This window comes from Manis javanica, chromosome 17 (genome assembly GCF_040802235.1).
Source record: "Manis javanica isolate MJ-LG chromosome 17, MJ_LKY, whole genome shotgun sequence".
NCBI lineage: Eukaryota > Metazoa > Chordata > Mammalia > Pholidota > Manidae > Manis > Manis javanica.
The window spans coordinates 60,313,055-60,338,748 of record NC_133172.1 but is presented as its reverse complement, the minus strand read 5'-3'; the positions used below and the strand labels follow the sequence as shown (position 1 = coordinate 60,338,748).

At 53.6% G+C, this 25,694-nt stretch overlaps 2 protein-coding genes across 3 annotated transcripts in view; both read right to left on the bottom strand.

The window, feature by feature from the left end:
• Positions 1 to 3,800, bottom strand: part of OSGIN1 (oxidative stress induced growth inhibitor 1) — a 30,774-nt gene extending 26,974 nt beyond the window's left edge. Inside the window, exon 1 of the mRNA XM_073226487.1 lies at positions 3,659 to 3,800. The gene's annotated coding sequence lies outside the window, so the exon portion shown is untranslated. The remainder of the gene's footprint in view (positions 1 to 3,658) is intronic.
• Positions 3,801 to 8,860: 5,060 nt separating this feature from the next.
• Positions 8,861 to 25,694, bottom strand: MLYCD (malonyl-CoA decarboxylase). 2 transcript variants are annotated; one of them, XR_005054636.2, is made up of 6 exons: positions 25,121 to 25,694; positions 16,866 to 16,978; positions 15,780 to 15,936; positions 13,024 to 13,173; positions 10,377 to 11,107; positions 8,861 to 9,664 (listed from the first exon to the last, which is right to left on the bottom strand). XR_005054636.2 is itself a non-coding variant. In XM_036993793.2 (5 exons), exons 1-5 carry the CDS (start codon positions 25,637 to 25,639, stop codon positions 10,574 to 10,576), a joined length of 1,473 nt encoding a protein of 490 aa, XP_036849688.2. In that variant the 5' UTR covers positions 25,640 to 25,694; the 3' UTR covers positions 8,861 to 10,573. The 2 variants fall into 2 exon arrangements, 1 of the variants encoding a protein (XP_036849688.2); XM_036993793.2 differs by having other exon boundaries at positions 8,861 to 11,107.

Here is a 25,694-nt window from a genome sequence, read left to right as displayed (position 1 = left end):
TCTAATACCCTGGAAGGAGGATCTGCCTGGCCTGCCCAGCACTCCTGCAGCCTCTGGTGCCCTGGCAGGCCTGTCGCCTCCTGCTCTGAGTGGGAAGGAGCTAGCAACTGGGGCGAGAAGCAATGGCTACAGGGCCATAGGCAGCCTTGCTGGGGCTCTGAGGGCAGTGGGGTAGTGTCCCAGGCGCTCAGAGACTCAGTATCCCTCTGCACAATCCTCCTGGCTGTGGCGGGGACTGGGGAGGGCTGCGCCTGGGGAGGGTGCCTGACTGGTCTCCTAGCTTGGGGCAGGCAGCAACTGGCAGAGGGAATGTGCAGCCAAGTGGACTTTGGCTGGGGAGCGGGCACAGCTGGGAGGCAGGGACTGCCTGGCGCCTCTGCTCCCTGTAGGGCCTGGGACTGCTCCCTGCACCAGGAAGCCCACTCCTGCCGGGGTGCCAAAGCCTGCGCCCCGCCTGCCTGGCTCCCCTTCCCTAGAACTGTTTCTCCTTCCTTCCTGCTGCTCGGAGTCAACGTTGAGTACCCAGTTCATTTATACCCCAAGCCGTCAGCAAGTCTCACCAACTCTACCTACAAATGCATCTGGGGTCTGACCTCTTTGCACCACCCCTGCTTCCTCCATCCTGGATGCTGCAAAGCCTCCTAACCGAACGAGAGCCCTGCAGCCATCTTGCTCTGGCCACAGCCAGCCCCTGACACAGCGGATGATCATACCACCCAAAGCCAGGTGGGTTCCCTCGCCCCTGGCATCTTGCCTCTCACCTGGGGCATTAACTAGCTCTTTCTGTCCTGCCATCAGCTGTCCTCTTCTCCCACCTCTCAGGCTTCCCGGCTGTGTGCCGCTTCCAGCACGTGCCCACCACAGGCCTTTGCATTTGCTGTTCCCTGGACCTAAAATGCTTTTCCCTTGGACATCCACATGATTTGTTCCCTCATTTCATTCAGGTCTCTGCTCAAATGTCTTCTCAGTGAGGCCAGGGCATCCTGTATAAAATAGAAACTGCTACCCTCCCTGCCCAGCTGTGCCTCTCTACAGAGCCCTCACCCCCACTCATGTACTACACACTTACTTCTTCATGTGTTTGCATTCCCGTGCTAGGATGCGAGAGTTCTCTGCTCTGTTCCCTGGTGGACCTCAAGCCTAGCACAGGGCTGAGCATACAGTGAGTACTCAATAAATATCACTGCATGAATTAAGCCTATGAGTGTTCCTTAAGCCAGAGACTACTAGACCATGCTCTTCTGGGCTCCTTCCTCTGGGACTGACCTTCCTGGCCCTGGAGACACGTCAGAGGGGCCAGCTCCTCTAGGGCACCTTCAAAGCCCCGGCTCCTTGGGAGTGGCACTTAGCTTTCCCTCTGACACAGGCCAAGGAGAACAGTTGAACAGAAGCCAGCAGGCTGGAGCTGGGTTGCCTCTGGAATCAGGGCAGGCCGCACGTCATTCGTTCAGCCAGATCCAGCGGGATTCCTGCTGAAGCTCCCACATCAGAGGGGGGGGACGGCGAGTGAGCAGAAGGCAAGGGCCAAAGGACTCAGTGCTTGTGGGTGGGCACGGGGGAGCCTCCATCCCTGCCTGTGAGAAGGAGTGAAGTCTGGGAAGTGACAGCCGAGGAAGCTGGGTGGGAGGCAGGCTGCCTCCAGGGGAGGGGACAGTGAGGGCAGCGACTGGGGAGCCAGGGGCTACGGCTGAGGCAGGCGGGGGCAGGGCAGGCCCGACCCACACCCTTGTGAAGGCCGCTGCAGTGGCCAGCGAGAGGCCCTGCTGGTGGCAGGGTGGCCGAGGACAGTGGTCTGAAAGCAAAGGCTGAAAAGGAAGCGTGGGCCTGTGGTCTCTCCACGGGACTCTCCGTCTCAGCCTCATGTCTGGCCGTCCACCAGCTTGTGCTGGTTTGTTACGGCAGCCCCAGCACACTCATGCCAGAGGGCATGAAGCCTACTTGTAAGATGATTTTGCTGAGGATGATCCTTCTGCCAAGATTTAGGTTTGGCTTTAAGCACAGCTCCCACCCAGCTGCGCACCTTGCTTCCAGTTGGGCCTGGGGACATCGAGGCAGCCAAGGCAGGTCCCCCGCCCTGAGCCAGGCACCCTGGTACCCCTGGAAGGGCACCCCGGTCTTCAGGGCTGCCCAGGGCGGGGTCTCCTGAGGCTTGGCTCTGCCTGAGCTCACCTGGCCATGGCTGTGGCCTCAAAGGCCTGGGAGCTTGGCTGTCAATCTTGGAGGCCGTTTAGTTCTCAGAAGCGGACAGCACGAGAGCGGTGCCCTCCCACTCCTGGGCACGGGCCCCAGCGTGAACCGGAGCAGATGGAGGCGCGCTGCTCCCAGGAGGCGCGCAAGCCAGGCAGGAAGCGGGGCACCAGCCCCGGACCCCTCCCTGCGCCCGCAGAGCCCAGCGCTTCACAGGCATCCTGTCCCAGAGTCGCAGCTTCCCCACCTGGGAGCTGCAGTTACAGGCATTTTACAGACAAGGAGACGGAGGCAGCAAGACCTTCCCAAGGTCCCCCCCCACCACCCCAGTAAGCGGCAGCTCTAGAGTCAGAAACCCGAGGAGCTCCATCTTGGCCGAGCAGCTAGAAGGCACTTAAGAGGCTCCTGACCAACTCAGGGGCTCAGGGAGGACAAGAGCTGGAGCAACCGGCAGGGACAAGGGACACCTGCCAGCCCAGTGCCTGTTCCCCAGGGTGGACCTGGGATGACACGACGGGCGCAACGCCTACCCGGAGCCTCTGACTCAGGGCCGGGTGGGAGCTGGGCCTCCACAGGTCGAAGCTCCAGGTGGTTCTCGTGGGCAGCCCGGGCTGTGGAGAAGGACCCCCAGAGACCCGGGCTCAGATCCCAGAACCTGCCCTTCCTCGCAGGACAGGGGAGGCCGTGAACGGGATCAGCTGGACAGGGAAGCGTGAGGGGCGGCCAGGGGGGAACCCGGAGACTTGGAAGAAGCCAGTCTGTCTGGGTTGAGGCGTCGGTGAAGAGGCAGGACAGGGGTCTGCGGTGTCCTTGCCAGATCGGGGGTCCCTCCACAGGACTCGAGGCCCACACAGGCCCCTGGGGACCCTGGTCCACTATGCCAGCCCCTGGGCCGACCCTAGAGACGCCAAGTTGGAAAACCTAAGGCCTACCTGGGTCATGGTGGCACAGAGCCAGTGTGGGAGCTGCACAGCCAGGAGGCCAGAGGCCCGAAAGAGACCTGACCCTGGCTGCCCTCTCCCTGGCCCAGCAGAGCCGGCGGCGGGGCAGCTGGCGAGGCCCCTGCCATGACGGTGTGTGTGGGGGAGCTGCTGGCGCCCCTTGGAGAGCCCCTGCACCCAGCCGGGGGCGCCTGACCACTGGAGCGGATGCTCGTTTGAGCACGTCCCCCACGAGGGGCTGTCCTGGGCCTCCCCTTGGGGGCACTCCCTCCATCTGCCCAGCAGCTGGGTCGGGGGACCAGAGTCAACCCATTTTACTGCTGGGAGCTTGAGGCTTAGCGGTCACAGGACAGTTCATCCAGGCCCCATGGTTCCTGTTTCATCCAGAGGTTCCATGTTTCAGGGCCAGAGGGCTGGGCTGCTACCTCTCTGGAGCCTCTGTCTCCTCTCTGTCCAGGCCAGGCCCCCACGCGGGCCCCACAGCTTCCCTGAGAAGGCCCTGCCCCTCCCCACCAAGGCCCCCTCCTTACCTGACGACAAGCAGGCTGGGTGCTGTGCGCCTAGCAGGTGTAGCAGGTGACCTGTGCCGGGGGGGAAGGCAGCACAGGCACAGTGGAGCAGACCCTCCCCCGGGGGAACCCCTGCCCCCAATCTGGATGTGGCAACAGGAGAGCTTGGGGCCAGGTTGGCCTGTTTGTCGCATCACAGAGTCCTGCCGAGGTCAGCAGGGGGTAGGCCTTGGAGAGGCTCTGCCCCAGGGGCCCGGCCTGGCTCCCTCCCTCTGCAGCAGCCCCACCACAGCTTCTGACGCAGGCAGGTGAGGAGGCTCCTTGAAAATGGATGTGTGTGGAGAGGAGTCCAGGCAAGGAGGCGGGTGAGCGTCCTGCAGTTGGGGGCAGGCACCACCCCCTGCTCGCAGAGCAGCCGGGGCCAGGTCCGGGCCTCTGCGAGACTCGGCCTCTGTCTCTGTAGTGGGGGCCAGGCCCAGGAAGCCGGGCCGTGGGCCGACTGGGTGCGCAGGTGTGCTCCATTGACTGGAGCTCTCCGGGAGGGGCTGCAGAAGGAGGAGGGAGGCTCCCACTCCATTCTGAAAGGGGAAGCTGGGAGCTCCATCAGCACCCCGTAGGCAGCCGCCCAACCGCAGGAGTGGGAGTGGGGGAGGGGGAGCCCGCTACCCAGACTGGCCCCCAAATCATCTTGTCCAGCACCCTCCAAACTTCTCTCCTGCAGCCACAGAGGCTCTTAATAAACAAAAGAAATATCACTTGGAATGCCAATATGAAAAATTTCAAATTAAAAAATGAGTTTACTGGCTTACATCTGTTTTATAAATTAAAATGGATGCATTATTTACTTACTTGCTCAACTCAGTAGTAGCCACACAGCTCTTAAGTGATGACACCAGGATTAGGACCCAGACCTGGGTTCAAATAAAATCTCTAGCCTCTACATCATGAGCGGTCCTCTGCAATGACAAAAACTGAAGACAAAGCCGTGAGAAGCTGTGGCGTCCGTGTGTGTGAAGGTCACTGGGATGATGAAGGTGGCTGAGTCCCGTAGCGCCAGGTTCCCCGGCCGGGCCATCCGTCTGGGCGGGTCACAGAGTGCAGGCATATCGACTCATCAGCTGCGTCGCGGGAAGCAATACTCTGTCCTGCAAGAACCCCCTGGGTTTCCGCTCTCAGGAAGGAGGGACAGACTGATGAACGTGTCGCCCCTCACAGTCTCTCCCACAGCCCGAGACCTCCGTCCCGCTGAAGTGTAGTGTCTCACGGCCGCAGCACAATCCACCCACCTGCATGGTGTTCGGGCCCCATGGTCTTTTGATTCAAGGGTGTGAAGCAAGAGGTGTGACACCTGGGCTCAGCTGGTGTCGGTGCAGGAGTGGAGGTTTAGTGCTGAGGGACCGAGGCACCACGCTGACTTCTCTCATGCGTGTGCCACACGCAAAGGCCTCCGGAGTGCAGGCCTGTGGCAGGGCCCCTCCTGCCCGGGTCTAAGGCCAGTACTGATGGTTACCGGTGCTTGTATACGTGACCCTCTCCTTCAGAAGACAGTTAGTGATCAGCTCCTTCGCTGGAGGGTCATGGCAGAAGGATCCTCAGGTCTTGGGTAAAAATCTTAACTTTCGGCAACAGGCTGTTTTGAGAATCACAGAAGTTGGTAACGAGGGCTGGGGATGTCCAGGGCTTGTCTGGCCTGCTTGCGTGGGTGCACAGGACTGAGAGCGGGTGGGGCCCCCAGGTGAGAAGCCGCCAGCTGTCATCGGTTCAGGTGGTTCTCTTGGTGTGAACCTCACCTCCGTGGGCTCTGGGAGAAGCCGGCGTGTCCTGCGGGCCTAACGATGCTGAGATCACCTGGCGCCACAAGCTGACAGTTGTTGGCTCCAGTGAGCTAGTATTTGATATATCACACTTACAAATAGGCTGTTTGCTGCAGGTAAAAATAGTTACAAATAAACAACTTTTAAAGGAAAGCTTAATAAGTATTTGCAGAGCTCCGGCAGGTCAGAGAGCCCGGACAGCCCCCAGCGTCACTGTGCCAAGTGGTCGCCGGGTCGCGCCGGGGAGCTGCCTGCCTCCTGGCCACCGAGAGCAGCTCCTGTGGCCAGGACGCCGGGTCCCTGGCTCCGTTTGCACGTGGCGTCCTTCTGGTCCTGTACCTGGCGCTGGGCTCTCAAGAACACATCTGAAGAACCTGCTGTAGATCAGCTCCAGGGAGAAGGGCACTCGTGTGCTGAGATGTAAGCCTTCCGAGTGCTCCCCCAAGGCACGATGTGCCCCCATCTGGCGGCTCGTGTACCTTGCAGTCATCTCAGCAGGCCCTTCTCTAGCTCTTGTTCTTTCAAAAGTCTTTTGAGGACCTTCTGAGAATGCCTGTGTTTGCAGAGTGTCTTCGTGTGTCTGAAACACTCCCCAACATTTACTCATCTTTCTTTATGAGTGAAGACAACCATATCTATTATTTGATAATACTGTTTTGTTTTTATTATATTGTTTTACTCTTAAGGTAATTGACAAGAAACACTCAATTTTCATTTATGGCAATGACATAAAAACTGGCAATGGCAACAAATGAACTGAAGCCTGGGACTGTGGCTCCTAAATTTAGCAGGATTTGTGATCTGGGACCCATGCCCGAACCAGAGCTGTGTCCTCAGGCAGCCTGAGTGGAGACTCACCCAAGGGACCGAGAAGGGCCTTTGGGACAAACGACCCCACTCCTCCTCCACGGTAGGTGACCTCCAGCTCTGACTCGGGGAGCCCCCAAGAGGCTGTAGGGGAAACTCTTGTGCTAGCCGGGAGAGCAGCAGGCTTGGGCAGCCCCAGCTCGTGGCAGCGGCCCTGAGCCTTGTTACTTGGTCCCTGTGAGTCACTAAGGAGCCTGCCGCGTGGCATCTGGGTACAGGTTTAACGCCTGGGTTGCTCCCTTACCTGTTCAGAACTTAGGTTTAACGTCCAAATTCAGGAAGATGCAACACCGCCATCTAGTGGCAGACGGGATGGGCTCTGCCCGTGGCGCAGAACCAGCTGTTGAGGCTCCCAGCCATTTATAGCATCAGAATGGGATGCTGACCCGTGACAGTTGCCCAGGGCAGAACGGAGATTTGCAGCTCTTTGTCTCTCCAGCCATGGCACTGCCATCACCAAGGAGCCACCCCATCTCTTAAGGGCTCGCTGTGCGGCCAATACTGTGCTGGGCTCTGGACTGACTCCTCGTGTCAAACCCTCTCTCATACCCCAGGAGGGGCCCGACGTCAGCATTCTCAGGGCAGGAAGCAGACGTGTAGGGAGGCGGCGCAGACCTCCACATACAGCCAGGCTGGCAGCCGCGCAGAAGCCAAGGGGTTTGGGGACACTGTCCAGTTCAGTAGAAGTGGAAGGGGGCCATGGAGAAGTGTGTCTTTCTAACTTCCTTTTTTGTGTTTAAAGGGAACTTCCCCCGATAGGGTCACAGCAGAGCTGTGAAAGCGGTACTCTGAGCCAGTCCCTGGGTCTCGCGTCTCAGTGCCCTCACTGTCCCATGGGAACAATGGGAACAGTCCAATGGGTCGGAGGCTGCAGAGGGGGGCTTCCTGAGTTAAAGGGAGTCAAGGCCCAGATCACACCCACGGGGAATGGCACTCAGTCCAGGGCAGCTGGGGCAACGGTGCCTGGGCCAGACCTGGGTTTGGAGGAAGTGGGGTCCTGGGGGCTGGGAGGGAGCTGTGCCCTGTGCCTGCACAGTACCTCCTGGGGCGGGACTCTGAGAGAGCCTGGGCCACAGGCCAGGCCTGGCAGGCAAGGCCCTGCCTGTAAGGGGCTGTGAGGCTTTGGGTGAGGCGCTGCCAGAGTGAGGGGCATGCTCAGGGCCAGAGGGCCCTGGGTGGGGGGCAGCTGGGACTCCTGTGGGACCTAGAGCTGTGCCGCGTGGATGGAAAAGCCAAGCGGGGTGCCCTCAGGGAGCTTCTGTCTCAGGGGAGACACACATGCACAGACGTACAACTGCCTCCCTGAAAAGGCTGCCAGGAGGGGCAGGTCCCTGAAGACGGGAGGACAAATAATGGGGAGCCCATCAGGGAGTCAGGGAACCTCCTTAGGAACAACGGATGGAATCTGGAGGATGAGGAGGTCTTCCTCCCACATGTTTTCAAGTAAGGGGATGAGATTCCAGAACCTATATCCAGGTGACCTCGATGGGTCCCTATCAGTCCAGATGTGTGAACATCTGTAATAAGGACTGTAACTGGTGCACTTTAGATGCTTCATGCACATTGTCTCCTGAACTTCTCAGCAGCCCCCAAGGTAGGTGCTGCTGTTCCCACTTAAAGATGGGGACACTGAGGCAAAGCAAGGGGAGGTGGTGTGCTCCAGGCCACCAGGCTGAGAAGTGGCGGGGCTGGGATTTGAACAGTGTGTTGGCCACTGGCCAGAGCCCAGTCTGGTGGCCTTAACCACTATGCCCCACACTGCCTTCCAGAACAAAGCGGGGCCATGCCCAAGTCAGCATGGCAGCCCCACATCCATCAGCGCCCCCGAATCAGAACCAACCTGAATTCCAGCAGAGCCCAGGACTGAACCCTTGTGGATGGGATGGACAGATGGGGGCTCTGTCTGAATCAGTCCCCAAAGCGAGAGATGAGGAGAGTGGAATGTGGATGGCAGAGCTGCCCGAGAAGGGCCTGGGCGCTGAGGAGAACAGGCTCTGTGGCTGGGGGTGCCGGGCGCAGCGTCACCTTGAACCTGGCACACGGGAGAAACTAAAGACAATGATTTATGAAGCTCCTGTGAGCCCGCCACACTGTGGACGCTTGTTGTGGTCAGAGTGTTGCCCAGGGGTCCTGAGGGCAGGTGTGACGGAAACCAGGTCTGGGAGACAGTGCCACTGTGTCCCTCTTGAGATGATGTCACCTGGATGTAAATTTGCAATGACAGGATCCAATGGGTGACCTTTTGCTGCCTCCAAACCTGGCCGCTGTCGTAGTCGTTTTGTGAAGGACGACATATACACACCTAGGTAGTGTGATCACCCCCCAGAGGACATGGGGTGCCCAGCTGTTGGAGCTGGGGGCAGAGGTAAGAGGTTAAGTGACCAATGTCACATGCACGAGGTGGCTGGATTTTGGCTCAATGCGGTGTAGCGGGCTCCTTCCCTTCAGTGAGCAGGACTGAGGCATGGAGAAGGGACAGCCAACCATCTGTATCCACCGATCAGCTATCGACTGGCTGCTGTAACAAAACGCCACAGATGGGTGGCTTATAAACAGAAATTTATTGCTCACAGGTATGGAGGCTGAAAAGCCGTGATCAGGGTGCCAGCATGGTGCGTGAGGGCCCTCTTCCAGGCACAGATGTTTAGATCTTCACATGGTGGCAGGGGTGGAGCTCTGTGGGGTCCCTTTGAGGAGGGCTCCACCTCATGACCTCCTCACCTCCCCAAGGCCCCAGTTCCTGAGACCATCACCTTTGGGGGTTAGGCTTTCACATATGAATTTTTGGGGTACACAAACATCAGGCGAATTGCACATCCATACCCACCCACCCACCCACCCACCATCTGTCCAGGCGGCCTGCCCGTCTTCACGGAGCACCTGCTCAGCGGAAGGCACAATAGAAAGTAGGAAGGCTCGATCAGAAGGGGAGATTACTGGTGATTATGGAGCTGGGTGGTGAGGACACAGGCTCATTGTACTGTTCTGCCCACGTCTGTGTATCTGATTTGAACATTTCCATAGCAAGCGGTTACACACAGAGGTAAGGTGTGACTGTGGGGAGCAGGGGCTGCGGTCCCAGCGCACGCCTGCCGTGCGGAGGCAGCTTAGGTGCTGACTTCTCCTACACTCCTCGTGGGAGGCGACCTCGGGCCTGCAGGTCGTGCCAGAGCTCAAGGGCCTTCAGAATTAGCTCAGAGCAATGCAGGCCAACACGAGTCTGCCTCCGCCAGGATTCGGAACAAGCAAAATTTCTAGTGGTGACCGTCATGCTGCTAGTTATCAGGCAACGTCACAAGCAGATGGCAGACGGGAACTGGTGGGTGGTGGGTGGCGGCGGGGAGATCTGGAAGAGGAAAAGCATGGAGGGCAAGGGGTCTGTCTGTGCAGCTGAGGACACAGGGAGCCCCGGGAACTCAGACACACACACATCCTCCTGCCCCGTGAGTGGCCACTGCCTCCTGCTGCTTCTCGGTCCTCACGCCATGCACCCCGGCCCTCTGCAGAGCACCCAAGTGTGCCCACAGGCTGGCTGGGACACTTCAGAGCAGATTCCAGCTTATGAGGTCTCAGACCGCAAAGATGACCCCCGCGCAATCCTAACCATGTGTTTTATGCTGCACAGAACAAACTTGTTCTTTACTATTAACACTATGAACTTAAATCCCTGAGTTTTTAAAGTCTGTAATCCAGTTTAAGCTCCAAGTAACACCTTTTGTGTTGAGTGATTTAATTTAGTAAACTTTGTACAAAGTCATGAACCTTGTCATACATGTGTGACCTTCAAAATTTAACTAGTAAACTCTACCAGTGCCCTGTCCCTTGCAGTACGTGGAGGGAAGTGGCGGAAGCAATCACGCTGAATCACGCTCTAGGCTCGAAGAACAGTGTTCTCCACCTGGGCCATCACCCGGGTCCCTGGAGGCTGAGGGAGCCTCCCTGGGATGATGGCCGACAGAGGTTCCAGAGCTTTCTGAAGACGGAGGTGCTGCGGCACCAACCAACCCCAGCAGGGAGCCCGGCGAAGACAATGACAGACATACCCCGTCCCTGCCCACCTGTGACCACCTCTGTCCAGCGTCCGAGGCTGCACCTGCTCTCGCGTGGTGCTGGTCAGGGACTCCCAGGGTGACCTGCTGGGCCAGGAGAACAGTTTAACTTGGCCTTGCTGAGAAAGCCCCTTGTGATATGTAATCTCCGACCCATCCAGACAAGGATCCTTTTCTGATTCGGGGACATCTGCTGTAGGGCAGGTTCAAAGTCTGCTGTTCTTCTGAAACTGGGCCACCAGGCTGAGGACCTGCTCAGAGGCCTTGATGCTCTTGGAGCTGCGGTAGCTGGTGCTGTTGGCGGCCGTCTCCTCCAGGTAGTAGCGGTAGTTGACCATCAGGCCACACGAGCTGGTGATGCCCTTGAGGCTCACATCGGCCATCCAGTTGATGCGCCACATCACTGCCCCATTCTGCAGGTGGAAGTTTGCCACGGGGTTCAGGGCATAGCCCCGGTGCTTCTCTCCGTATAAGTACCAGGCACAGAGCCTCATCAAGGGGGCCTGTAGCACTCTGACCAGCTCCTCAGACTTCACCCATTCGTTGCTGCTGAGAAAGGCCTTGAGGGTCTCATTAATGGGACCATCTATGATCTCAGAGATTTCTTTACATTCAGAATCTGTAAATAGTTCATTCCTCCCATGATCCTTTGCTTGTGAGTTCAGGAGCCCCAGAAGCCACTTGGTGAATCCAGGTATAGGAGACAGACTTGAAAACGCCCCGACGTGAGGAAACTCTTTCTGTAAGGCAGGGGTGGGTCAGGAAAGGAAGGTGGAGAAAACACATACACGATTCAGCAGGCATGTCACTGACACAGAAACACCTCTCCACCTCTCACATATGTATCATCAGCCTCAGAATGATGCTTATGGTTTACAAAATGATGTCTGATGTGTTTTCTTCTCTCAAGGAATACTTAGAAGAACCTGATGTGTGCCAGGTCTGAAAGGTGCCCTGAGTCCACAGGGCAAGGATGCCCCCATCTGCACCATTGATCACAGTGGCCAGCCGGGCACCTGGCCTGCAATCAGGGTGGTGGGCTGCTGGGAAGTGGGCCTTGGGGTGCAGTCTTCTGATATAGATCTGGTCTCTTGAGCACACCAGGCCATTCCCACGGGATTCTCTGCAGCCACAGGACACAGTTTGGTGCTTGGCAAACAAGGTTCAATGACTGTTCAATGAAAAATCATCTGCCCAGCTCTATACAGCGGGTGCAGAGATGGGACAGGAGGAGAGGCAACAGGGATTCTCCTCCAGCAGATGATACAGTTCAGTTGCTACTGTTCGTATTAGAGCGATCTCAATGATCGTTTAAAAAAATCCAGTATTTTCTGATTAAAAATGTAATATATGCTTAATATTGAAAACTTTTTAAAATTTATGATGGAAGCAGAGAAAATTATCATACTCCACCTCTCTGAGAAAACTGCTCCCAGGTTCAGTAAGTGTGACTCCTTCTGGTCTTTTCCTGGCAATATCCAGAAGGCTGAGACATGTACTTTATAACCTGCTTCATGAACTTTTATTGTAATTCTCATTCTCCTTCAAAATTCAGAAACAGAATCTCACCAACAGAATATTACAAGAGACCCGACCGCGACTTTCTTGACCACAGCCTCCTCGACGGGCGTGTAAGGTGGCTCCCAGGTCTGCCTTTGCAAACCCTGATGAACGTGGGGCGCGCGGGTGAGCCCCCAGGGCCGGATGCCGCTCGCCCACTGATGTCTTTCTCCCCCTCCTGCCGCCCTCCCTGCCCCCCTGCACTGACACGCTCAGCAAAGAAGAAAGAAACGAGCAGGAATTTTCAGTTGGATGTGGCTTCTGATCACCACTGGGGAAAAAGTAGCAGAGTGTGATTCTAACGAAGCTGATACCCAAAGGAACCCCGAGTTCTCACATTAAAATTCATTCTGAATTTAATAAGAAGTACGTAAATAATTCCAGCTTGGCATTCTCTGAGGAGGAGCTTCTGCTACAGCTGTCTGTATCGAGACCAACCACCCAAAGCTGAGAACACCATTCTCAGAGCCAAGTATTATCAGTCTAATTATTTCACCTAATAATTAGATTCCATACATTATAGTTTGCTGAAGCCCCCCATGAGGTAGTTTTTAAAAGCGGAGACCCAGGGTGAACCTGAACATTTCTGCTGTGGGATGGGTAAAGTGTTCTTCCCAGGGCAACAAAGAGAAGGAAGATACATTAAAAAAAAGGCCAGCAACATCCCTCCCAACTGCCTGGTCCAGCCTTGACTCGCCCTCAGAGACTGTGAGAAAGCCCCAGGGGGGAGGGGTGCGTCAGGGCCCAGCAGCCCTGGGGGAGGGCTAGGCAGGTGCCTGGCTAGGATGATCACAACGTGTACTGTCCAAATGGGACACTGGAGGGAGGGGCAACACGTGCATGTCGGGGGTGGCAGGGAGGCTGGCGTCCTCAGGGCACAAGCCAGAGGAGCTGGTTTCCGGGCACCTCTTCCCAGCACTGCTTCCCTCCCTGGGCAGCATTGGGCTCTGAGGAAGCGCTTTGGGCGTGGGTGCTGTTCTACACCCGCCTCCCTCCAGCTCATTCCTCACCCGTGGAGATGGGCAGGCCTCAGCTCCAACCACAAGGCTCGGAAGGCCTGGGTCTCCCTTACCCTGGCAGGGTGAGAGCCACTTACCTGCAGCTCCTTGACGACCCGCTTTATGAGGAAGGTCCCCAGCTCCACGCCCTGCAGGCCTTCCTGGGTCAGGCTGAGGGAGTAAAAGATGGCAGCGGAGATCCGGTTCTTCTCCTCGGTTTCCGACGGGGGGCACTCCTTCACGATGGCCTGGAGGACATCAGAGGCGGGGAGTGGGCCTGGGTGTGTCCTGCCTCCGGGCGGCCCTTCCACATAAGCCCAGAGGCCTGCCCTCTGTTCACGGGCCGTAAGGGCTGCAGGCCGTCTGTCCTGAGCTGAAGTCTCTCTGGAGGCGGCTGCTAAGTACCAGCCTCCTGGCTGCTTGCTCAGCGTTGTATCATTTCCATCACTGGAAGTTCTTGTGCAAAAACTGCTGAACAGCAAATTTAGGTCCCCTTTTGTCTTTTTCAGGCATGTGTGCAGTCTGAAACTTCATTACCTACTGCCCACACGCCTGGGGACAGCACGCTGAGCCCCAGCCCAGACCGCCCGGCCCAGGTTCTGGGCTCTTCCATAAAGGCTGCCCGTCCTGCGCGTGGTGCTTTCCTCCCTCATCTCTGAGCTCTGGCATTGGATTTCTCAATGGCCATATGCAGTCCTAGACTACTTGCCTTTTAGGAAGTCTACTTTGTCATGCCGTATCTATGCACCTCTGTGACTTTGTGCCGTCTCCCTGCTTTCCCTCAGCCAAACACACCCGTCCACAAGGCCACACACAAGGCAATGTAAGAAATGACAAGTACTGGGAAGTCCCTGGCTATTTCTCATTTTACTGCTCCAAGTGCCCACCTCGGGCTTTGGAGCCTTCAGTCTCTGGAGGCCTCCTGGAATGGTGGAGTGGCAGGTGGCTGCCCCACAGCCTGCTTTCAGCAGGAGTGCCACTCTGCCCTCACCAGCTGCCCCTACTTCTCACGTAAGAGGGCTGGGCCCAGTGCATCACGGGGTCTGGGAGTCCACAGACTTTCTGAGAGCGTGTAGGGAACATGTCCTCTGCTTTCATCCCTTCAGACGTGCAAAGGGTTTTTTCTGTGACTCCCAGGAAGTTAAGAACTGCTGCCGCAGGACATTGTGTAGATGGTGAGCAGAGTGACCTCTCCTGGGGCTAGTGCCAGGCCCTCACCCCGAGGTGGAGGGAAGAACACTGTGGTTCAAAGAGCAGAGCTCATCTCCCATCTCCTGGTTCCAACCTTGTTTATTATCTCCTTCGTTTTGCAAGAAGCCTATAGATGAGCCTGTGGTTCTTTATTAAAATATTTCCAGCAAATTTTTCTTTAAATGTTCTCAAAAAACATATCTCTGGTTATACAAATGAGATATGCATAATGTTAAAAAGGAAAAAATAAATGCACAAAGTAGGAATCACAAATCACTCCAAAACCTAACACCAAGTCCTGATGTTAACCTTTAGATGAACACCCTTCCAGGCCTGCCTACTGGCTAGGGGTATGTACACACTTACACATAAATACACGCACAGCTGTGCACACGTATATTCCTGTCCAGCCCAGATGCTCAGTTCTCCATATACAGAAGCACCTGCTCTAGGGCTAGGATGTGGGCTGGGTGAGAACAATACTACTAATACACCAAACTCACAGGGCGCTGTGAGTAGTGACACAGGGAATGTGCTCTGTGGGCTGGCAGGCACACAGCAAATGCTCACTCAATATTATTGATTATACATGCTGTTATGTGACCTGAGTTTTTACTCAATAGTAAGTTAAGGTTGGCTTTCCATGCCACAAATATAAAACTAAATCAACATTTAAAGACACTCATAAAAATCGAATTGTCCGTGTGCATGTACCAGATGTATACGCCTGCATCTGTACAGATGGACAGTTATCATTTCCAGCCTTTCTAAACTAGACATCGCTGCCATGAGCAACCTTCAGAGCTCAGGTCTGAGTATCTCCCCAGGAATAAATCCCTCAGGGTGGAATTTTCAGGTCAAAAGGAACACCCATCTGTATGTTAACAGACATGGCCACAGTGCCTCAGAGGGGGGTGATGACTCCCGGTGCGTGAGGGTGCCAGCTCCTTCTCACACACAGGGCCTAAGGGCGTTCCTGGCGATCGGGAGCATCTGCCCGTTTGCTTCCTCTGATAGTAGGAGACATCCCAGCGTGCTCATCCTATGAGTGGTTCTCTCTCCAGCTTCCTGAGAGGCTATTCTGGGCCCAAAGCCCTTGCCCACTGTGCCTCGTGGCCTAGGCAACCCTGCCGTGGCCCGGGGGCCCTGGCTTCCCTCACCTGCCTTTGCCTTCATGGGGATCCCGAGCGCCCGAGGGAACGTTTCCCACTCTCCCGTCACTCCGCTGCAGGCAGGCCCCTCAGACAGGTGCCGCCGCCTCGCTCTCCGGGCGCAGCTCCGTGCCCACATGGGGCCCGCAGCAGAGTCGCTCAGCCACATCTTCTAAGGCAACTGACAGGCACTCGACAAAGGCTGGGAAGCAGAACCACATACGCTTTCATCCGTCCGTACCTCATGACTCTTTCTGCCTGGCAAAAATGTCTACGATAGACTTCAAGCAGGGCTCAGTGTGAGTGGGTCTGCCCGGGACGCTCTCCTCCTCCCACAACTGCTAGTACTACGCCTGCCTTCTGGGGCTATAAATTAGGAGATTTTATCTAGCCAATTCAAAGTTCCATAAAAGCCTAAAGCAATTTATTTTCAAAAACAGGATAAAACCAATTTAAAAAGCCCTAAGAGACCCCAGGGTACCTGCCTTGTCCTAGCCGCCCGCCGTGGGTACCTGGATGTTGCTGGAGATCTCACTGGTCAGGGCCACGTGCAGAACGACCAGGGGCTCCTCGGGGGTCGAACAGTGAGAAAAGAAGTAACACCTTCTATATGGCCCGACGCGCCGTTTGATGTCCATCCAGTTCTTTACAGGATGCACAGCTTCAGACCTGTTGTAAAAATCATAGAGGTAAGACAAATGTATAATTTATAAGTTAAATGACCGGGGCTGTTCCTATCATTTAAATACAGCTTCAAAGGACTCCACAGGAAGATTCAAAGAAAACCATTTTAATGCGAAACAGCACTCACAGAGAGGAGCCACAATTAATGACCATTTTACACACAAAATTGTGCACTCAATTAATCTTAATACCTGGATACCTGGTCTGAAGACTAGTTTGTGAGGCTCTCGGGAAGCAGTCAGCAGATTTTAACACAGTAACGCAGCCAGATGCTTAGTGGTTGAGCATCCCACGCCTTTCCCTTCCTTCGAATCCACGGTTTGGAGTCAGCGCTGCACATACGCATCCCCCGGTCCCGTCTGTCTAACAGCCTCATCCACCCAGTACTGCCGATGTGTGAGATGGCAGCAGGCGCTGTTGGCCCCTCGGATTTGTTACACTTCAAACAGTACAAACCCTGGACTCCCTAAGACAAGGTGGGATGTGAAGCTCTGAGGCAGAACGTGCTGCTCCTGTCTGTGAGGACAACAGTGACATGCTAGCCCGTGTCTGGGTCGGGTTGGGATTATGCACGATACACTTAACTCAGTCATCTGAATCCAAAGGGGAACTTCTAGCTAGGAGAGAAAGATGCCGTTTGAATTATTAACGCAAACACGTACAGCTCTGATAACGGGATCTTGGGAAAAGTGGGCCCATGTGCTTCAAATATGAGGATATAAATGAGGCCCCACGTGTAGATTCACTGGCACAATGACCAGTTCTGTCTGCGCTCTTTCTTCCCTGTGATTTCACAGAGCCACACAATTTCTGAATATCATGTTTGGGTTCATCAGGCTTGGGAAAAAATGTACACGTGAATGGAGACTGGCTTTCAGCTAAAACACTGGAGAAGCGAAAACCTTAATACTTACTCACTGATTTTCTGAAGCACTTCACATGGAGAGTGCCAGGTGACCCGCTCTAGGTTGAGGAACCCTGAAGAAAACCACTCCGAGAGCATGCCTTTTAGCACCCCGTTCATTTCCTGGAAAGGAGAAGTGTGTTGGCCTTCCAAGGAAAAGAGCCCGAGCCCTCCTCCGCGTGGCTGCCAGCACCGCGAATTAAACACTGAAACATGGGAATGAAAGAAGCCTCCACAAGGTGATGCTCCACGTGCTCTTTCAGAGGAAGCTCTGCTGAACTCTGAACTGGCTACACGGAATCTAGCTCTCTACTTAGACTTTACTACTTTAATCCGTAAGGTGCCTGGATGGGAGCCTGCAATTTGAATTAAGTTGCCCCAAATCATGTTTCAGTTCATTCACCAAGTGAACACAACTGACAACATAAAGTTCCTATAGCATGAAGGGTCCATCATAAAGGAAATGCTAACGGAGGCAACACAGAGCTGAAGTCCTCATCCTCTCAGATTTGCTAAAACACCATTTCTTGTTTCCCAAGAGAAATAAGGACTGGGTCCAGGTACCATATTTCATCAACTCTAAGATGCACACTTTGGTATTTTAACATCTCTGAAGTCAGGATGCATCCTTCAAAAGATGGAGGGTCGCAGTTTAATTGGGAGCCTTTATTTCTTCCTTAGTGGGACATAAAATAATAGTATATCTGTTAATCAATGCTTTATATTTGATTATTCTGATTTCACATCACTTATCTATATCTAATCTACTTTCAGAAATATTTGAATGACTTTACCAAAAAAGATGCATTTGCACCAAAACCTTTCAAGCAAGGACAGAACAAGAGGTGCACAAGGAAAGAAGATGACCCAGGAACTCCACCACCTCAGGTCAGCCAGCCGGGCCCCCAGTGGACGTGTTACCGCAGTACACTTCCCGACAGAGAAGATGCCCAGGGCAGCAGACATACATGGCTTGTTGTTCCTCAATAGCTGTTTCCCTTTCTTTCAAATGAACAGAAGCTTCATTTCTTACCTTGGCACATGGCTGCCCAGAATAAAGACGGCATGGCAGCTAGGGGAGTTCATGTGACTGAATTCTGGCTATCGGATGTAAGCAGAGGTACCCTGGAGTAGCTTTTGGGAACCTTACAGATGGCAGGAGCCGGCCCTTTGCCCACTTTTCTTTTGTCTTTCCCAGTGCAGACTGGAAGGTGATGTGATGGTTACAGTTGGAGCAGCCATCTTGGGCCATAACTCAGGTAACTGAGGATGGAAGTTACTTGCATGGGAAAGCAACAACTTTTGGACTGCATACTAACAGATACACTGAATATTCTTACTGGATAACGGTAAGTATCTTGGTAATCTGGTGCAGCGCTGACCTTATGAATCTGCATGTAAGAATCACGAAGACCCTGATGGATTGCACCTGAAAAGACCAGTTTTACAAAGGCTGTAAAACCATTAATAGGAGCGTTTCACATTTTATTCCCTGGTAAAAAGCTAAAGGACTCAGAATTTTGTCATGTGAGAATAAGCTGCAGTTATGGGGTAGGTGGCTCAGAATGGAGATCCATCTTTAAATATTTAAGGCCTGGGGCACAGAAGAAGCCCTAAGTTTAAGTTTGTTCTGTGTAACCCCAAGCGGGGTGAGGAGAGGGGAGAAAGTCTAAGACCAACTGGGGGAGATCACAGACAATCAGGCACAGAATATAAACAGGAAGCAGAACTTCTGAAAGGCCATCCACAGATGTCATCCTGGCAGAGAGTGAACCTCAGCACACGGGGTGACTGCGCACGGGGCTGCTGAGAACTCAGTGGAGCTGTTTTAAAATGAATTTAAGGATCAGATAGGCAGCTGACCTTTGCAATTCCTTTGACCTCCCATAACTAGTGTCTTTCCCTGGTTCTAAGCTCTGAAAGGGCAAGGCCGCTTCTGATTCACTCCATGAGTTCCCCAGGCACTCAGCATGGTCTCCCATGTGGAGGGTGTTTAACAGATGGGTATCAAATGAAAATCACAAGAAAAACTGGACACTGGTGATGAGGAAGGGCCAGGAAGAGGGGATCGCACGTCATTGGTGGGCCACCAGAGTGGCTCCGCATAAATCTGTGTCCCTGCGCTTGACAGCACTGCTTCTGAATCCTCCTGGGGGCCGGACACACTCGAGTACATGCTAAATATCAGGGGCCCTTTCTGCAGGAAAACGCACACACATTAACAAGATTTTGCATGTAATATTCTAGGGTTCGTGAAGCCCTTTGAAACTCATCTATGGACCATCCCCATGGGTTCAAGGAGCCCAGGTTAGGAACCTCCACACTGAATGGTTAGGTATGAATTAGCCGGGTGCCATGTGAGATATACTGGCACCTCTACTACATTCATGATAGGAAAAAGCCGGATATATCTAGTTTCAGAATCAGTTCCTCTTAATTCTGAAGGGCATGGTTTGGCTGCTGAAGATCCCCCCCGAGTCCCTTCATTCTATTCTGGGCTCCTGACAGCTGTGGAATGTGATGCTGGTACACGAGCCGGGAATCTAGGGTAAAGGTGACCGTCTCCACTCACACCACAGCCGTGGCGCGCAGCAAGGTTCCTGGCCCACAGACAGCGGCAGGCCAAGGACGAGGTTCTGCTCTCTGCTGGTTAATTCTGCAATCCTTTATCAACAATCCCAGACGCAAAGCCCCAACTGCTGGGAATACTGTGGTGGTGCCGAAGCAGTGCTGGGCTTCTGCTCTTCCGTCCTGGAATCCAGTTACCTCGGAATACTACGTTTAGAAGGCTGGCCAGCTTCCCCCTGCAGCAGAGAAAAAGCTGCCTCCCACCTCTCTTCTGAAACTTCTGGCCATCAAGATCTCCCCGTTTTTGTTTGTGGAGAAAAGTGACTTTTTGTTGCTCAGAAGCCCTGAGCTGGGGACGGGAGCTGAAAGCGATTGGAGAAGGTCACAGGGCCAAAGCTAAGACACTGCAGGAACAATTCTAGTTGACATAAGCTGCTACCCCCAGGTGACTGGGGCACACTGTCCTATCTACAAATACGTTCTTTTTTCATCTAGCTAAGTGCAGAACTCAGTAGGGCCAGCAAGGGCTCCTGTAGTAACTTAAAAGTAGGACAAGCCACCAAAAGAGGCTGTACAGCAACGTGTCTAGCACAGTGGGGCACTGCAGCGCTGGGATGCTGACAGTGGTGATAGGGATCACGTCCCTTCTCTGCTGTCCCACCCATGCTGCTGTTAACGCCTGTATACCTCTCATTCCACCATGATTTCTATGTTCAAATTGCCCATCAAGCAACCCTTCCATTTCCTAAATGCCAGCATCCCTCTGGGGCCGGACAATGCTCAGACCTCCTATAACGGGATTCACCTCAGTTTTACTGGGGATTTTATCTGTAAGAAACATACCTCTTCAGCCCAAATGGACCTTTGAAAATTTCCCTGGGAAGAAAACAAAAAGCCCATGGACCCCACAGATCCCCGTGCCACCGCCACCCCCACCTCCACTCCCAGCCCTGTAAGCAGAGCTGGACACACCTACAGATTCACAGGGCATTTGGTTGGGGAGCTGTCAGCACGGGGCATTCTTTCTCTTGCTGAAGATGCTGGTCCTCTCGAGGGAATCCAGCTGGTAATGTGAGTCATCCTTACCTACACCCCACCCAGGGCACCACCTGTTGCATTTTAGAGCAAGGACGGAAGACAGGTCCACAGAGAGCAACTGGGGGGCGACTGCTGGCCTCTGGGAGCCCAAAGCCCTCACACCCCGCCTCATGGAAGAACACGCAGAAGTGGACTTTGTCCCACAGAAAGGCCACATACCCAGGAATGATAAGCCTCTAAACTCACTTGGAACTCTGACAGAGGAAAACAGCAATTTTTTCCAAAAATATTTTATCTTGTAACCGAATGGACTGTGTCTCTTCTTGGTGTGATTAAGCTCTGTAATGGATTTTATATCACTCCCCATATCGCATGATTCATTTATTGTTCCATTTTCTGCAGGTTAAAACAGAAATCAAGGATATTGAAAAGTACCTTTGCAACAAATTCCTTAGTTAGGAAAACAACTAAAATTCCTTGCTTGGAATAAAACCAGTAAGATCAATTCACTTGCTATAATCCATGAAGTTCTACAAAACATCACATGAATATACTGTGGGGTGGAGACTTGATATGGAACAAGCCGTCCCAGGCTTGCTTCCAGGATACTTAGGCTTCTAATGACCTTTTAATTGACACTGGGCGATGCCCATCCCCTCCATGCTGGATCTGCCATCTTGAAAAACACAGCACAGATACACGACCTTTGCCAGGTAAAATCTTTCTTCAACATAGCACTTGCATCTTTCCAGCAAAGAGAACTAACACAGACTCTGAACTTGATATCAAAAAGGATTAAGAAGCACCAAGGGAGAGAAAAGAAACCTTATCTGACTTAAAATAGCCAAGGAAAGAGATATGCCCCCTCCTGGCTTCAATCTGTGGTGTCACACTAGCTGTGCTCTGTCAGTCTTCCGGATTCTTCCCATTTCCCAAAACCACAACCCTTGGTCAGGAACCAAGATCCTGACAAACTTATAAACTGAATTTTTAGCAAAGCTCCACAGTACCCTTCAGGGCACCTCTTAGAAGAGAAGCAGGCTGACTTTGAGAACACCTGTCACCAACCAAATCTATCACCTCAGCGCATAGCCAACTGGCCTGGAGCAGTGAAATGACACGGCTAAGATCACCTAAAATCATGCCTCTCACCAGGGGATGGCAGATAGGACTGGGGAGCGGCTTTTCCACAGTAACCACTACCCCATAAAAGACAGAAAAAGCATTCTTTTTGGACTCACATTCACCAGTTATTCTAAAATTGTCTTTTTTAGAATATTCAGTATTCAGTAGATGGGGTAAAATTCAGTAGACAAGGCTGCGTGGTGGGCGCGAGGCGGGTGAATCCATTGCAGCAGCATTCCAGGGTAAAGCTCGGCCATGCCCACAGCCGCCCCAGGGGCCCACTTGACTTTCACCAGCAAGTCCAATGCCAACAGTGGCCAGGAGGTGAGTGTTATAGGTGCTATGTGCACACAGTAAGGGGCGCGCAGATCTGAGGCAATGGTGGAGTGAGCGCCCCGTTCCCCTGTGTCACAGGGCCTTGCAGGCCTGGAAGTCTAGGACTCCTGTTCTAAAGCTTCACATGCCAAGCTTCTGGTGCTTTCTAGAACTGAATTCCTAAAAGCAAAGGGTCAGGGCTGGATCACCTCTTTAACTTGATTACAAAGTCCAGAATGAGGAAGAAAAAATGGAATCAAAGTAGATGGTACACATTAAATGATTCTGGTGATGGATTACAGATCAGATCCCAGTGACAATTTCTATGGATTAAAAAACTATGAATGATTTAAATGACAGGGACTTAAAACATTTTTACATTATGTAGAGCAAAGGAGAAACGAATCAATGGACTTCGCTACTAAGTTCCACACACTGGATGTAAGGACTGGATTTACAGGCAGAGGGTTGGGACACTGGTGACTGAGTAACTAGCAAAGGCTTCTTGTGCCCGTCATGTCTAGACCACGTACAGAGACACAGGTCAGGCTATGGTTGTTCAACCCCTGTTGCGGAAATATCTATTCCACAGGACTTTCGCCTGTCAGGCTGTGTTCTCCCCTTGTGTGTGTGGATGGCCTTGGTTAAGGAAACATTTGAGGACCTGTCACTGCTGACAGCATGGGTGTCCCTGGGGCCAGCTCCTCTACCCAGTCAAGTCCCAGTGTCACAGATTTCAGCTGTGTCTATATTCCTTCTTGACGGTAACAAAGAGTTTTCTTGTTTGGGGGAGAGCATGGGGACATGTGCAGTGATGTCTTACAGAATCAGAGGATTACAACTGGGGGGGACATCAGCAATGACCAAGGGCACACTGAAACCTCCCGAGGGCCAGCAAATATGGCATGATGTCTCTGCTGGCCCTGCTGAAGCCTTCCAAGCCCTCTGAGCTTCATTCCAGGCCCATAACTCTGGGAGTGGAGCAGTGTGACCCCAGGATAGCGGCAATGATTAGTGTGCCGGCTTTGTCCAACAGAGGCATTGGGAGACTATCTCGTGCTTCAGCCATCATTTTGCTATGCAAGAAATTAAGGTTCCCAGTTTTCAAGGAGCTGATCTAGTTTGGGGGAATAACACACTTCAAACACTAACTTCTGTGGTTAACGCATAAAATCCAAGTGGTGGGCCCAGAAAATAGTGTGTTATGAAGCTCAAAACTCAGGTGAGATCACCCTGAGCTGCGTGGTTGGAAAAGCTGGGTGAATGAGCTGGGAGGGGAGGCAGCTCCTATTCTAACAGGCCTCCCAAGCAGGAATCACACAGTGATGCGGGTTCAGAAACTTACCTTCCAAAAGCAGGCTTGGCTGGAGAAGAGAGTCCATGGGAAGGAGCAAACTGTGGAGGTAAACCTGGGAATGTCCAGGATAGTTTTGGGTGCACCGGAAATGCCAAAGCAAAAGCACTGAATGCAATTCTTCTGGCCACGTGAGGCTTGATGATTTTTCAGCAAAGCCATAAAGACTGACCCGTGATTTCAGAGAAAGAGGGACACGAGACTGAAGTTAAGATGGAAGGAAGTTCATGCAAACCTTGTAAAGAGTAACACAGTCACAGCTAGGGAAGAGTAAACTCCTGTTTCAGTGAAACCGAATGAAACAAAGCCATTAATTAATTAGCTGGGTGCTTTTACCTTGCCCTTGATTTTAAAGAAAAAGGCAAATTCTAAGAGAACAAATTCATATTAAATCTAGTTAAATCATTGACTCTAAGAATCAGTGTGTACTGATGAAGTACACAACTCTGGAGCCCCTGAGGCCGGGTTCAGCTGCCACTGGCTCTGTGCTCTAGGCGCTGCACTTGACCTCCATGAGCTTCAGGCACCTGATAGCAAATCAGCTCCCCACGGCTGAGGATGAAATGAGCAGGCGCAGGAGGAGCACTCGCACCCACACGCGTGCTGACAAGTCCCCCACACCAGAATGGAGGCAGGGGCCCAACCTGAGAGCCTAGAGCATGTCCGGTACAAGACAGACACCAACAGCCAAGTGCTGGCTGGCTGGACGGGGGGATAATTGCATCCTGGGACAGGTAACATTCTACTTAATTCTCCAGCCTCCAATGCAATCAGAAGTACGTTTTGGAAGAACCACTAAGGGGCACTGATCCCTTTTCAAGAAAAAAAAAAGCTTGCTTGGATTGTTGACTAAACCGAAGCCTCCTGGAGAGGAATCAGATAGGGGTGCAATGCACTTCCGGACACAAAGTCTCTGCCGTTCAGTCTGGGCATGAGCCAGAAACAGGCTCAATTCAGATGTGGCCCCAGGTAACATTTATCATTGTAAACCAACCAGCTGGCATGAGCAATCAAATCAGAGCACTATTATCACTGAGATTAATCCCATCCTCAGCTGTATTCAGTGTTGAGGCACCTAAGGCTAAGTTGTCAAGAAAGAAGAAAGGCTCTGATAAATACCGTAACTCACATCGCATAATGGGGTTGTCAAGTGTAGTGCAAGGAACCCCAGATTTGGATTTGTGTGGGTGATGGAGACACACATATTTGCTCTGAGTTCTTGGTCAAGCACACAATCTCAGCATCTGTCTCCTTTACTCTAAAAGGGGACATGCATATGACCCACCTAAGAATGATATGAAAACTATTATGCTAGCGTTGCAGGTCTTAAATGAGTTAGGGCATAATCGCTCAACTGTTCATTTTAAAGCCAACTGCACCTAAAATAGTTCTGAATGTCAGAAAGTTTCTGAAACACATCTTTGTTCACTAAAAGGGCAAATTAGTGGTCCCTTCATATTTAATGCCAGTAGTATTAAAGGTGTATATTTAACTATCAGCACTCTTTCAAGTCATCATGGCTTAAACCTTATTTATTTGCATGTACCATGAGCTCACTGAGGTTAGCACCTTATTACCTCAAGAAGCCAACTCAGAATCATATTTGAGGGCAGGACTCAGGAAGGTAAAATCCCCTGCTCAAAGTTATGCGAGAGAGCGGACCAGAATCTCACAGGACCTCCTGGGACCCGGGCTTACACACAGTGGGTGCACAGGTAACTTGCGCTAACACCCTCCAAGTTTTCAGATGGCTGCCTGATGCTCAGTCCACGACAGATGAAACCTCTTGGGACTGAGGGGCAGGTGAGGATACTCAGGGCGTGGGGCGACCGCCAAGGGCCCGCGGCCAGGGGTCGGGCCCTTACCCGGACGTGCGGCCCCTCCACCAGCTTGAGGGCCTGCGCCTCGAGCAGGTCGGCGCGCAGCCCCACCAGGAAGCGCACGCCGCCGTCCAGCTTGCTGATGTGGTGGAAGAGGCCGCGGTAGCGCGGCACCAGCGCGTAGCGCAGCCGGTCCTCGGCCTGCAGCAGCACGGCCGTCTCCCGCGGCTGCTGGCGCAGCTGCAGCACGCCGGCGCTCTGCTCGGCCACCTGGCCGTGGTCCACGCCGAAGCCCCGCGCCAGGCGGCTCAGCAGCTCGGCGCGCTCGGCCCCCGCGGCCAGGCCGCCGTAGAAGCTCACGAAGTCGGCGCACTGGCCCTCGGCCGGCGCCGGCGTCTTCTCGCGCAGCTCGTAGGCCGGCGTCGCGGGCACGGAGCGGCGCAGCATCTCGTCCATGGCCCGCTCCAGGGCGCCCGCCACCGGCCCGCTCGCCAGCCGGGGTCCGGGCGGCCGCAGCACCGGGAGGACGCGGCGCGCGGTCAGGCCTGGCCCGAGGCCTCGCATGGCGACGGGCGACAGCTGCCGGGACTGCAACCGCCGCGACTCCGGCTTCCGGCTT

Excerpts from the sequence above, each read along its gene's own strand:
- MLYCD (XM_036993793.2), bottom strand. The coding sequence starts at position 25,639 with ATGCGAGGCCTCGGGCCAGGCCTGACCGCGCGCCGCGTCCTCCCGGTG. Across the intron at positions 13,174-15,779 it reads AGATCTCCAGCAACATCCAG|GCCATCGTGAAGGAGTGCCC; the intron begins GTACCCACGGCG and ends GATGTCCTCCAG. Across the intron at positions 11,108-13,023 it reads GGGTCGTCAAGGAGCTGCAG|AAAGAGTTTCCTCACGTCGG; the intron begins GTAAGTGGCTCT and ends CCTGCCTTACAG.